This window comes from Equus asinus, chromosome 10 (genome assembly GCF_041296235.1).
Source record: "Equus asinus isolate D_3611 breed Donkey chromosome 10, EquAss-T2T_v2, whole genome shotgun sequence".
Classification (NCBI taxonomy): domain Eukaryota; kingdom Metazoa; phylum Chordata; class Mammalia; order Perissodactyla; family Equidae; genus Equus; species Equus asinus.
In genome coordinates, this window is record NC_091799.1 from 63,515,348 (window position 1) to 63,529,777 (window position 14,430).

The window sequence follows — 14,430 nt, forward strand, 5'->3', positions numbered from 1 at the left end:
CCTGCCCACTGTTAACACAAGGAGAAGGAAAGATGGACAGAAAGGATAAGTGGTCTTAAGAAAATGACATTCTGTCCTCCAGGACAAAAAGAGTGGCAAAGCCTTTGTTAGCAGAACCAGTAGGAGGGGTGCAGCGTATATAATGGAACAAAGAAGGAAGAAGTAAAATAGGAAATTGGACCAGACAACTTGGAAGCAGAGAGAGAACTTGTATCTCTCAGGGTATGATCTAGGGTCCATGAGTGAGGGCATTTCTTAAAATACTCTCAAATTTGCTTAACAACATAGGCTAATTTTGAATTCTACTTCATAATATCAGCATATATTTTAAAATAGGGTTTATGTTTAGAATTACTTACTAGCAAAATTTCTTAGTTTTCCTCAAAAAAAGTCTTGGAGCAAAAGTGATGCTTCATGGGGATGTACATCCTTTCTGTATCCTGGTGACCCTCTGTGTACCCCTGGGGGTCCATTGGCCCAGCTTTAGAAGTGTGGAGTAAGATCAGAGGAGTACTCACTGCCTGGTAGAGTGATTCTTGACCTTTTTTTAGGGTGGGTGGATGGGTAGGGGGGCTAATGGACCTTTTTGAAAAGCTGAAGAAAACTTTGCACTTTTTCCCCAAAAGAATGCATGTGTCAAATTTTGCATACAATTTCAAGGCATTCACTGATTCCCTGGGGTCCATAGTCTCCAGATAAAGAATCTCTGTGTGTCTTTCTGTCCACATGGATGTGAGTGAAGGTAAATTATTGTCTGCAGTGTATGGGTAAAATGAAGTCTTATAAAATGGAATTATGTGATTTTATGCTTATAGGTTTTGAAATAAGATTGTCAGCAATAAAATTAGTAGGAAAAGAAAAAAAAAAAGTCCATCCAAAGGATAGTGTTAAGAGTGGAGTAGTTAATATGAGTTCTATGGAAGCAGCTGCTGTAAGATTCTTTGTATTTCTGCTTACCATAGAGAGAGTCTCGTCACTTAATGCACTTCTTGTAGAGTCTCATGGTTTTGTTCAAAGGTGGTTATCAAATGTACATGCAAAATCCTAGAGAAAATATCAGTTAACTAGGAAAAAATATAACAGTGGAGGCACACAGAGTATGCTAGCAGATTTTTAAAAAAATCAATAATGAAATTAGATATTATTAGACTAAATGGCTATAAAGTACTTTGAACTTAAAAGTGCTACATGCTCCAAGTCATGGTGATGATAATAATTTTCAAAGTTTGTTTAAATATATATTTAAAATTGTCTGTAGAAGGGGTGCCTTTAAAAGCTGGTCAGACGAGTATCTCTGCTAAGTCTCTGTGAGATGAGATGCACATTCTCTTCATGCTGGTTGGTGAGAAGGTCAGCCCATCTGAGATGACCAGGTGTGGCCAGTGCCAGGGAGGATGTGCTCCCTGTGCTCTGGGCATTTCTTACTGACTAGTCACATTTACTTTTTGCAAATTAGATTGCACTCAGTTCCAAGTAGGGGGGAAAAAAACCTCATCTGTGTTTGTTTACACCCCCCTGCTTTTTTTTTTAGATGGTTCAGACATTTTCCCGCTGCATCTTGTGTTCCAAGGATGAAGTCGACTTGGATGAGTTATTAGCTGCTAGACTGGTGACATTTCTGATGGACAATTACCAAGAGATTCTGAAAGTCCCTGTGGCCTTGCAGACCTCCATAGAGGAGCGTGTGGCTCATCTGCGGAGAGTCCAGGTAAAGAAGGGAGATCATCAACCCTACAAAATTGCTGGCATGAAGTCACGTAAGCTTGCTAGGCTTCTGGGGACTTTATGTTATGAGCATTAAATTAAGCATTATGTTATGAGCATTATATTAGAAGCATGACAACAGGACTTGGCACGTAGGAAGCTTTACATGTGTTTGTTATTATTATTGAAAATTTATGGAGCTCCTACTTGGTTTTATGTCAATCATTACTGCATACTTTTGATCGCAGATTCCTTAAGTGAGTTTATTCAGAATCTACATATACTTCCTGATGGAAATGATTTATATGCAATACGTGTCTCGATTCGTAATAGCCCCGAGACCTAGATACTATTAATATTTGTATTTTTTGGATGAGAAAGCTGAGGTACAGAGAACTTAAGTAACTTGTCCGAGGTCACGGAGCCAGGATTCAGACTGATGTAATCTGTCTTCAGAATCAGTGCTCTTAACTGCCGTGCCATCCTGCTTCTGTGAAACGTGGTGTGGTGGAAGAAGATGGCTTTGGAGCGGTGAAGACTTGGGCCAAACTCCTGGCTCCCCTCTTTCCTCTTTGTGTGGCTCTGGACAAGTCCTTTAACCTCTCTGGATTTTAGTTTCCTCAAGTGTTAAAATGGGCTATACCTGCTCAATAAAGCTGTTATGAAGAGTAGAATACTGTCCTATAAAACCCCCAGCACAAATGGCTGACATATGGCGGGTGCTCTTTGAAAGGTAGCTATTATTGTTGTTGTTGTTGTTGTTATTTCAAAACGAGGCAAGAGAAATGTAGTATATTACTGTTTCACGGGCCCCAAAGAGGGGTTTGTATGTCAGCCTGCAGGAGCAGGAACTTTTGGTGAAGGAAGGCAGACGGGCTGCTGTCTGCTTCTGAAGGTTGGATCTCTCTTTGCTTAAGCACTTTCTGAGGCTCCACAGTTGAGGACCAGTGAACTGCTGCCTCCTAAAGCATTCAAGCCAGTAACTGTTCAGCTGTTTCCAGTGTGCAATTTAAAAATTAGGTTAAAAATTGTTTCTGTTTTTTGGTAGTTATCAACCTAATAGGTTGAAGGAATTTGGAAAATATAGACAATACAAACCAAAAAGCATCAGAGTGACACCAAATGTTCAGTCAGTATTCCAGTCTTTCAGATGTTTTTCTGTACCTTTTCTTTCTGTCTGTCTTTCTTTCTCTCTCTCTTTTCTTTCTTTCTTTTCTGTTTTTCCCCTCCGTCTCCTCCACCTCTTTTTGTTTTTGGTGAGGAAGATTTGCCCTGAGTTAACATCCGCTGCCAATCTTCCTCTTTTCTTTTTCTGTATTTGAGCTGCCATCGCAGCATGGCCGCTGACGGTTGAGTGGTGTAAGTCCACACCTGGGAACCAAACCCAGGCCGCCAAAGTGGAGCATGCTGAACTTAACCACTAGGCCACTGGGGCTGGCTCTCTCGTTCTCTTTTTTAAGTTACATTCTCTTACTTAATACAAGAAAAATTTCCCACGTCATTAAATATTCTTGATCAATACTAGAGTGCCCAAGAGCATAGACTCAGGACCTAAACTGTGTTTGAATTCCTGATGTGCCCTTTGTTAGCTCTGTGACCTTGGGCACATTGTATAACTTGTCTTTGCTTCAGCATCTGCCCTGACATCTCTTTCCTGAACTGTAAAGTGGGATAATAATAGTTAATACCTACTCCTAGGGTTGTTTTGGGGATTGAATGGCTTAAGTCATGTGAAGTGCTTAGAATAATGTTTATCACATAGTAAGCCCTCACTTGGTAGCTGCTGTCATTGTTATTATCATCATTATTCTTATGTTATTCCACAATATAATTACTGGTAACATTCCATAATATGGGTTTACCATAGTTTATTTAAATGGTTTTCTTTGGTTCATAGTGAGATTGTTTACATTTTTTCTCTATTTTGCAAGCAATATAACAGTTAGTGTATTTTAAAAATTATTTTATTAAGGTCATAATAGTTTATAACATTGTGAAATTTCAGTTGTGCTTTATTATTTGTCAGTCACCATATATACGTGCCCCTTTACCTCTTATGCTCGCTCCCCAACTCCCTTCTCCTCTGGTCACCACTGAACTGTTCTCTTTGTCCACGTGTTTGTTTATTTTCCACATATAAGTGAAATCAGGTAGTGTTTGTGTTTCTCTGTCTGGCTTGTTTCACTTGACATGGTACCTTCAGGGTCCATCCATGTCGTTGCAAATGGGATGATTTTGTCTTTTTATAATGGCTGAGTAGTATGCCATTGTATATATATACCACATCTTCTTTATCCGTTCATCTGTAGAAGGGCACTTGGGTTGCTTCCACATTTTGGCTATTGTGAATAATGCTGCAGTGAACATAGGGGTGCGTAAGTCTCTTTGAGTTGTTGATTTAAAATTCTTTGGATAGATACCCAGTAGTAGGATGGCTGGGTGATACGGTATTTCTATTTTTAATTTTTTGAAAAATCTCCATACTGTTTTCCATAGTGGCTGCGCCAGTTTGCATTCCCACCAGCAGTGTATGAGGGTTCCCTTTTCTCCACGTCCTCTCTAACATTTATTATTCTTTGTCTTGGTAGTTATAGCCATTCCAGCAGGTATAAGGTAATATCTCATTGTAGTTTTGATTTGCATTTCCCTAATGATTAGTGATGTTGAACATCTTTTCATGTGCCTGTTGGCCATCTGAATATCTGCTTTGGAAAAATGTCTGTTCATGTCCTCTGCCCATTTTTTGATTGAGTTGTTTGATTTTTTGTTGTTGAGTTGTATGAGTTCTTTATATATTTTGGAGATGAACCCCTTGTCAGGTAGATGATTTGCAAATATTTTCTGCCAGTTGGTGGGTTGTCTTTTCATTTTGTTTCTGGTTTCCTTTGCCTTGCAGAAGCTCTTTAGTCAGATGTGGTCTCATTTATTTTTTCTTTTGTTTCCCATGCTGAGTAGATATGGTATTCGAAAAGATGCTGCTAAGACCTATGTCAAAGAGTTTACTGCCTATATTTTCTTCTAGGAGTTTTATGGTTTCAGGTCTTACCTTGAAGTCCTTAATCCATTTTGATTCTTTTTGTATGGCAAAAGATAATGGTCTACTTTCATTCTTTTGCATGTGGCTGTCCAGTTTTCCTGGCACCGTTTATTGAAGAGACCTTCCTTTCTCCATTGTATGGTCTTGACTCCTTTGTCGAAGATTAGCTGTCCATAGACATGTCGTTTTATTTCTAGGCTTTCAATTCTGTTCCGTTGATCTGTGTGTCTCTTTTTGTACCAGTACCATGCTCTTTTGATTACTATTGCTTTGTAGTATATTTTGAAGTTAGGGATTGTGATCCAGCTTTCTTCTTTTTTCTAAGTATTGCTTTAGCTATTCAGGGTCTTTTGTTGCCCCATATGAGTTTTAGGATTTTTTGTTCTGTTTCCATGAAGAATGTCATTGTGATTCTGATTGGGATTGCATTGAATCTGTATATTGCTTTGGGTAGTATGGACATAACTATGTTTATTCTTCCAATCTGTGTGCATGGAGTATCTTTCCATTTCTTTATGTCATCCTCGATTTCTTTCAATAATGTCTTAGAGTTTTCCTTGTATAGGTTTTTCACTTCCTTGGTTAAATTTATTGCTAGATATTTTATTCTTTTTGTTGTGATCGTAAATGGGATTGTGTTCTTGAGTTCTCTTTCTGTTAGTTTATTATTAGAGTATAGAAATGCAACTGATTTTTGTAAGTTGATTTTGTGCCATGCAACTTTGCTGTAGTTGTTGATTATTTCTAGTAGTTTTCCGATGGATTCTTTAGGCTTTTCTACATATAACATCATGTTGTCTGCAAACAGCAAGAGTTTTACTTCTTCCTTTCCAATTTGAATACCTTTTATTTCTTTTTCTTGCTTAATTGCTCTGGTCAAAACCTCCAGTACTATGTTGAATAAGAGTGGTGAGTGTGGGCACCTTTGTGTTGTTCCTATTCTTGGAGAGATGGCTCAATTTTCCCCTGTTCAGTATGATGTTGCCGGTGGGTTTGTCATATTATGGCATTTATTATGTTGAGGTAACTTCCTTCTATACCCATTTTATTGAGAGTTTTTATCATAAATGGGTATTGGCTCTTGTCAAATGCTTTCTCTGCATCTATTGGTATGATCATGTGGCTTTTATTCCTGATTTTGTTAATGGGGTGTATTGCAGTGATTCATATGTGGATGTTGAACCATCCCTGTGTCCCTGGTATAAATCCCACTTGATCATGGTGTATGATCCTTTTAATATATTGCTGTAATTGGTTTGCCAATATTTTTTTGAAGATTTTTGCATCTATGTTCATTAGCAATATTGGCCTGTAATTTTCCTTCTTAGTGTTGTCCTTGTCTGGCTTTGGGATCATGGTGGTGTTAGCCTTGTAGAATGAATTAGGAAGTGTTCTGTCTTCTTCAGTTTTTTGGAATAGTTTGAGAAGGATAGGCATTAAGTCTTTGAATCTTTGGTAGAATTCTCCAGAGAAGCCATCTGCTTCTGGACTTTTATTCTTTGGGAGGTTTTTGATGACCGTTTCAATCTCTTTACTTGTGATTAGTCTATTCAGATTCTCTATTTCTTATTGATTCAGTATAGAGAGGTTGTATGAGTCAAAGAATTTATCCATTTCTTCCAGATTGTCCAATTTGTTGGCATATAGTTTTTCATAGTATTCTCTTATAATTCTTTGTATTTCTGTGGTTTCTGTTGTAATTTCTCCTCTTTCATTTCTAATTTTATTTATTTGAACTTTCTCTCTTTTTTTCCTTAGTGAGTCTTATAAGGATTTGTCCATTTTGTTTATCTTCTCAAAAAACCAGCTCTTAGTTTCATTGATCCTTTCTATTGTTTTTTTGGTTTCAATTTCATTTATTTCTTCTCTAAGTTTTATTATTTCCTTCCTTCTGCTGACTTTGGTCTTTGTTTGTTCTTCTTTTTCAGTTCTGTTAGGTGTAGTTTAAGATTGCTTATTTGAGATTTTTCTTGTTTGTTAAGGTGAGCCTGTATTACTTTGAGTTTCCCTCTTAGAACTGCTTTTGCTGCATCCCATATGAGTTTGTATGGTGTGTTTTCGTTTTCATTTGTCTCCATATATTTTTTGATTTCTCCTTTAATTTCTTCAGTGATCCATTGGTTGTTCAGTAACATGTTATTTGGTCTCAACGTATTTGTTACTTTCCTAGCTTTTTGCTTGTAATTGATTTCTAGTTTCATAACATTATTGGAGGAAAAGATGCTTGATATGATTTCAATCTTCTTAAATTTATTGAGGCTTGCCTTGTTTCTAAACATATGGTCTGTCCTTGAGAATGTTCCATATGCACTTGAGAAGAATGTGTATTCTGCTGTTTTTGGATGGAGTGTTCTAAATATATCTATTAAGTCCATCTCCTCTAGTTTTTCATTTAATTCCACTGTTTCTCTGTTGACTTTCTATCTGGATGATCTGTCCATTGATGTATGTGGGGTGTTGAGGTCCCCTACTATTATTGTGTTGCTGTTAATTTCCCTTTTAGGTCTGTTAATAGTTGCTTTATGTACCTTGGTGCTCCTCTCTTAGGTGCATATATATTTATAAGTGTTATGTCCTCTTGGTGGAGTGTCCATTTTATCATTATTTACTGCCCCTCTTTGTCTCTCATTGCCTTTTTAATCTTGAAGTCTATTTTGTCTGATATAAATATGGCACAACCTGCTTTCTTTTGGTTCCTTTTGCCTTGGAGTATTGTCTTCCATCTCTTTATTCTGAGCCTGTCTTTACCTTTAGAGGTAAGATGTGTTTCCTGGAGGCAACATAATCCTGGGTCTTGTTTTTTAATCCTTCTCACCACTCTGTGTCTTTTGGTTGGAGAATTCAATCCATTTACATTTGGAGTGATTATTGATATATGAGGGCTTAATGCTGCCATTTTATCACTTGTTTTCCAGTTGTTCTGTGTTTCCTTTTTTTCTCGTCCTGTGTATTTCCAGCTGCCATTTCAGTTTGGTGATTCTCTATGACGCTTTTCACAGTTTTCTCTTTATTTATCATTTGTGTCTGTGTTCTGATGTTTTGTTTAGTGGTTACCACGAGGTTTGTATCATCTTAGATGAGATAGTCCATTTTCTGATGGCCTCTTATTTCCTTAGTCTAAACAGGTTCCATCTGCTTCCTCTTTATTGTTGTCACAACTTATTCCATTTTATAAGTTGTGATTTAAATGAAGTGATTATACTTATTTTTTAATGCTTTCCTTCCCTTTATCTTTAATGCTATAATTAAGTGTTTGCTAACCTGTTCTGATAGAGAGCTGTAATTTTCAGATTTTGTTTGTCTACTTGTCTCCTTGCTCAAGGTTTGTAAACCCTTTCCTTTTTTTTCAGGTATGAGGGCCTTCTTGATCATTTCTTGTGTGCAGGGGGTCTTGTGGCAATGAACTCCCTCAGCTTTTGTCTATCTGGGAACGTTTTTATTTCTCCATCATATTTGAAGGATGTTTTCACCAGATAGAATGTTCTTGGCTGAAGGTTTTTGTCTTTCAGAATTTTGAATATATGATTCCACTCTCTCCTAGCCTGTATGGTTTCTGCTGAGAAATCTGCAGAATCTCTGATAGGGGTTCCTTTGTGGGTTATTTCTTCCACATTACTGCCCTTAATATTTTTCTGTCATTGACTTTTGCTAGTTTTACCAATATATGCCTTGGAGAAGGTCTTTTTACATTGATGTAATTAGGAGTTCTGTTAATTTCATTTATGTGTAATTCCAGCTCCTTCTTCAGGTTTGGGAAATTCTTACCTATTATTTCTTTGATCAACTCTCTGCTCCTTTCGCCCTTTCTTCGCCCTCTGGAATGCCTGTAATCCTTATGTTGCGTTTCCTAATTGAGTTGGATATTTCTCAGAGAATTTCTTCATTTCTATTAGTCTTAGTTCTCTTTCCTCCTACATCTGAAGCATTTCTATATTCCTGTTGTCTAAAGTACTAATTCTCTCCTCCATAAATCAGCTCTGTTTTTTAAGGACTCCAGATTTTTATTTATCTCCTTCATTATGTTCTTCATCAACAAGATTTCTGATTTTGTTTTTTAGAGTTTCTATTTCTTTTGTGAAGAATTCCCTCTGTTCATTAAATTTATTTGTGAGTTCATTGAATTGTCTTTCTGAGTTTCCTTGTAACTCGCTGAGTTTCTTTATGATAACTATTTTGAATTCTCTGTCATTTACATTGTAAATTTCTGTGGCTTCAGGATTGATTTCTGGGTACTTGTCATTTTCCTTCTGGTCTAGAGTGTTAATATACCTCTTCATAGTATTTGATGTCGTGGACCGTTGCCATTGCATAGTGGTAGTATCTGGTCGCAGGTTCCACCTGCCATTAGTGAGGTGGGCAGGAGCTGTTTTCTGATCCTGCTGTGACCCCTGGCACTTATTCCTTTCCTTTGGAAGCTGTGCCAAGAGGGCCCATCTGCATTTGTCCGCTGGTTGCTGCTGCCTGGTGGGTCACACACATAGGCATAGGTGCTCTGGCCATCCAGATGAGCTGCTGCACCAGGCAGGTGGGGCACTTTCTTTCATGTGCACAATCCCACATGCTCCCACTCCGCTCTCACTGTCTGCCTGCCTGGGCTGCTCGCTTTGGTGGGGCCACATCTGTGATTGGTTAGCCTCATCAGTGTGGAGCATTCCTGCGGGCTGGGAGGCAACTCTGAGAGTGAAAGCATATCCGCGGAGGGCAGCTTTTTCCCCCTTGTCCTGTCAGAGTTGTGTACTGGCTGCCGTGCAAGGTCCTGTGCCCTTTATCTCCCAGTGGGGAGAGAGAAAAGACCCACTTGCCTCCTTCCACTGCCTTCTGGGGGTGTCCAGCACCCCAACCTTCAGATGTGTGGCTGCATGGATCTCTCAGATGTCTATTGTGTTGTGTGAATGTCCTCTGTTGGTTTATGAATGTCCTTTTCATTGTGTCTTAGTGGAGAGAGACTAAGGGAACAGCTCACTCTGCCATGGTGCTGACATCACTCCCTCTAACAGTAAATATTTTTATAGCTAGATTTTTTTTTTTGGTTGATTGGTGATTATTTTCTTTCTTCCTTTTTCTTTCTTTTCTTTTTTTAGTGATTATTTTCTAAGAATAAATTACGTAGGAGCAGCGTTGCATGGTTGAAGGCCATGAATGTATTTTAAGTATTATTTGCAGATTGTCAAATTTCCCGTTAGAATGATTGTTCCAATTTATGTTCCATCAGTGGTATAAGAAAGTGTTTATTTCTTTGCACTTTTGCCTACTTTGGGTATTGTCCTTAATATACATACATACCTTTGCCATTTTAATGAGTTAAAAGTGTAATCTTAACTACTGTTTTAATTTAATTCCCCCCTGACATTTTTATGAGCCAAACTTAAAAAAAAGTATAAAACAGAAAAGAAATACTTCACTGAATTTCTGCAAGGAAAAGCGATAGCAATAACTATGCTGCTCCATACACTTGCTAGGTTTGTGTGTTCACAGAGCACAGGCATATATTGCTGCAGCTTATACCTGGGCCCTGTGCTGTGAGGTGGAGATCATAAGGATGTGCTATGATGATGAATTTAACTGTAGATCACCATGGTCCTGTAAGGATGCACTGTGATGACACTGAATAAAATCAGTAACTACTCAGTTGTCCAATTATGTTTCCTCTTTTACAAGGACTCAGCAGAATTGCCAAACAGTTGTTTGCTTATCCCTCAGAGCCACCCACACAGGCCACTCGGCTCCTACATCATACCACGTTTAGGTCAGTGCTTCTCTGAAAGAGAAGTGTCCCTTGGACTGTTCTGGTGAATTGTATAGGGCAGTTTCAGGGCTGACCCTGGCATGGATAAGTTGTGAGTAGGCATTATTTTGACACCAACCTTCTGTCAATCTTGTCTGTAACCCTCTTCTTCCTCTTGCACCCTTTTATCTTAGTGTCCAGTGTTTTTCTTATGTCCTGGGCCTCTGGTTGTCACACGGTGCCTGGGCCTCATCCTTTATTCCGACCCTTTCCTGCCCTTCTTGCCTCAAATGAAAAAGGAAGTGTCCTGTGTATGTCCCTTTCCCTTAAGGTTCTGGTTTCTCTCTCTTAGGTTGTCTCTAATTGACCTGGTAAACTGATGTTGAGGCATGGAGTGTACTTAATGTAATCACCCCTCTTGGCAACGTAACTATTTTTAAATGTAGCTTCTGGAAAAAAAAAACAACCAACCTTAAACCAAAGAAGTTAATGTAGTAGGAATTTTCTCTACTACAGAAGAACAGTGGGTGCTATATTTTTGAGAAGGTGAACCTCTTGGACTCTGAAACTAAATATTTTTTATGAATGCTCATTTATTCACAGGTCCTCATATCTTTTTTCTTATTGCCTGCTCCCTTCTCCCTTTAGCCCTGTGCCGTGTCTGCATAGTTGTTTCTTGCCTTGATTCTCACTATGAATGTGTTAGGAGGTGGTTGCAGTGGTCTCGCTACATAGCAGCTGAGCTCAGTGTGCACCTCTGTCCATCTCCGAGGGAGGGAGCATTGGACTAAAATGTTCAACATTTTAACTGTTTTGAATCATTTTAGTCAACATGTTCAGTTTATATTTCAGTTTTAGATCTTACTAACAGAGGGCTCAAGATTTTTTGTTTATTAAAATGGCTTAGGTTTAAAAAGGTAAAAATCTCATATTTAAAACTGTGGCTTTAAGTGATATTTTTTTGAAGTTACGGAAACACTTTTACTTTTTAATATAGAGTTTTCCTCAATTAAATTAAGGAATGGCATGGTATTCTTCATAGGAGATATGTTGTACTTGATCGTATCTAATTTTTATAATTTATTTGAAAATATACTTTTTCCTTTTACTGCTAATCCTTTTGCCTCAGATAAAATACCCTGGAGCCGATATGGATATCACCTTGTCTGCCCCATCATTTTGCCGTCAAATCAGTCCAGAGGAATTTGAATACCAAAGAGCATACGGCTCTCAGGAACCGCTGGCAGCCTTATTGGAGGACGTCATCACAGATGCCAAACTCTCCAGCAAAGAGAAGAAGAAGAAACTGAAGCAGGTAAAAAGGATACTCTGTATAAGTCATTTCCTCTCCCTACTGTTCTTATGTGGTTTTTTCTTTTTATTCTCTGTTTTAATAGGTTTCATATGAATCTCATCTTCTGAGAGAGAACAGTTTTGAAAGTGTGTTATTCAGTTCATATATTCCAGAAATCTCATTGGTTTGCACTGTTGTGGTCAGTTTCCCCATCTTTATTCTCCAGTGTAGACCTTTTCCAGTTACTGACCTCTTCATTTATGGAGGTGTTCTCTAGTATTTGTCTTTTGTTTTGATATGTGGCATGAGGTGGTTCAGTGGAGCAATTACTTCAAATTCAGGGAAGCTATCAAATGAGGACAGATTTCTTTGGTTTCTTTGAAAGGCAAAATCAGACTGAATTCACAAATATAAAATGTCTAGAATGTAAAAGCCTTTGGTTTTAGATAGGCAGTATCAAACTGGTTTCTTGCCTCAGGCATCACTGAAAGTTTTTACCTCCTGTTGGGCAACATGGCTTAGGGCTTCAGAGAACAGTTTTCAACTCAAAATAGGTCTACTTTGACCATTCTTAAAGTATTGACCCAAGATTAAGTGAATGACTTTTATTTCTAAAGACCAAATCCTGCCTAGCTTGATTCCTGATCATACCACACTTACAGGATTTTACACAGAGCACCAGGGTTCTAGACTCTCAATCATATTTTTCTCAGTAATTTTGGAGAAGAGTTCAGTGGCAAGGACCGAAGGAAGAACATATTGCTTCTCTTTTAGCTTTTCATAAAGTAATATATATTAGACTGCTTCCTCTTCCATTTGGGCAGAAGCAGGTGGGGCTGAGTTGGAGAAACAGGGAGATGGTGAAGTGTAGTTGGGCCAGAATTTTCTTTTTTTTTCTTTTTGAGGAAGATTAGCCCTGAGCTAACTGCTGCCAATCCTCCTCTTTTTACTGAGGAAGCCTGGCCCTGAGCTAACATCCGTGCCCATCTTCCTCTACTTTCTATGTGGGACGGCTACCACAGCATGGCTTGCCAAACGGTGCCATGTCCGCCACCCGGGATGCGAACCTGCGAACCCTGGGCCACTGAGAAGCGGAATGTGCGAACTTAACCGCTACACCACTGGCCTGCCCCCAGAATTTTCTTTAACTGTGTAGAACATAAGTTATTTTCAAGTCAGAGTTATTTGTGAGTATTTTTAAAGTGAGGAATATTTATAGTTGGCGGTGGGGGACATTTTAAGAAATATGACTGAAATGAGAAGTTTATTTGAAGATTGGATGAACTTAAAGATAAATTCGATTTACAGAAATTGGAATCAAATGATTTAAGAAAAAGAAATGGATTTGTGTTGAAGTGAATTTGATTGTGGTCTGTTTTCTTATTCGTTCTCTTTTCCGATGGAAAGCAATAAACATTAAAAGAAAACAAAAACAGGAAAGAATGGGATCAGAAACTCTTATTTTAAAATTAGATTGCCCAATTTATTGCCTCTTATCTGTTCTTTTTGACTCATCTTGGATCTGTTTTTTTTTTAGTTTCAAAAATCCTACCCTGAAGTCTACCAAGAACGATTTCCTACACCAGAAAGTGAAGCACTTCTGTTTCCTGAAAAACCCAAACCGAAACCACAGCTGCTGCTGTGGGCACTAAAAAACCCTTTCCAGCCATTTCAAAGAACTAGAAGTTTTCGGATGTGATACTTCTGTAGGCGTTGGAGATCTCTGTTGTTGTTTTGAGTAAATGGTGGTTAGAGAAGGACTATGGTGGTGGAAGAAAGAAAAGCAGAAAATACAGACTACTGAAATATAAAGATTATCTGACTTCACAAAATGTTGAGCCATTATCAGTATTTTTATAAAACTCAGTGCTGTTTTTAAAATATACAAATCAGTTAAAAATTACGAGACAAGTATATAGTGGTAATGTTAACATGTTTGTAATTGTTATAAAATTTAAGGGTGTTTTCATATTTTTATTTGTTGTTTTTCATGGTGTTTATAAAATAATTGTGTGTACATCCTAGTTACTGATGTTTTTGCTATAACTAAGTCTTAAAAATAGTGTATATACTTGAATAAGAAAGACACTGGGTGCTGTTACTGTGATGCTATTGACTTAATGATTAAGCCAATTGTGATTTCCTCCTGTGTAAGTTCTCCTGTGTTTTCACTGTTGCACTAAGATTCTTAATGTCCTATATTATGATGGCTGTGTCTTTATTGCAGATTTGTTGGATGCTATGACAGATTTTACTAAAGCTGGTTCTTTCATAACATAAATTCACTGGTGTTTACCTATAAGTGGAGTAGATTTTCATCTGCCTGCGGTGGTGTGATTTTAGTCTTGGCTAGAGATGGAAAATTGAACTGGATAAGTTCTTTTGGTCCCTTATACTTGTGATTCTAGGTCAAATCTTTGTTGTTTCATGGAAAACACAAATGGGTTAAGTAAAATGAGACTCCTTCGTTTATAAATATATTTTCCCCGGCTTCCTCATCCTTTTGAAAGTAAACGGAATGTAAATAAATACTGTTTTTCACACTGTAAATTGTGTTTCTTTTTTGGCGTTTATTTGGGTCAGTTGGAGAGCATCCTCAGGTGCTAAACATCATTGCCTTGGCCAGTGTTCTCACATCAGTCATTTATTTCTGTGGTAAAATAAGGAAGA

General features: G+C 37.9%; 1 protein-coding gene across 1 annotated transcript in view; it reads left to right on the forward strand.

Annotated features, from left to right (window-relative positions):
* Window positions 1-14,083, forward strand: part of DEPDC1B (DEP domain containing 1B) — an 88,982-nt gene extending 74,899 nt beyond the window's left edge. The window contains exons 9-11 of the mRNA XM_044772016.2: window positions 1,532-1,708; window positions 11,596-11,781; window positions 13,298-14,083. Coding sequence (XP_044627951.1) covers window positions 1,532-1,708; window positions 11,596-11,781; window positions 13,298-13,459 — 525 coding nt within the window. The 3' untranslated portion in view covers window positions 13,460-14,083. The remainder of the gene's footprint in view (window positions 1-1,531; window positions 1,709-11,595; window positions 11,782-13,297) is intronic.
* Window positions 14,084-14,430: the final 347 nt, after the last annotated feature.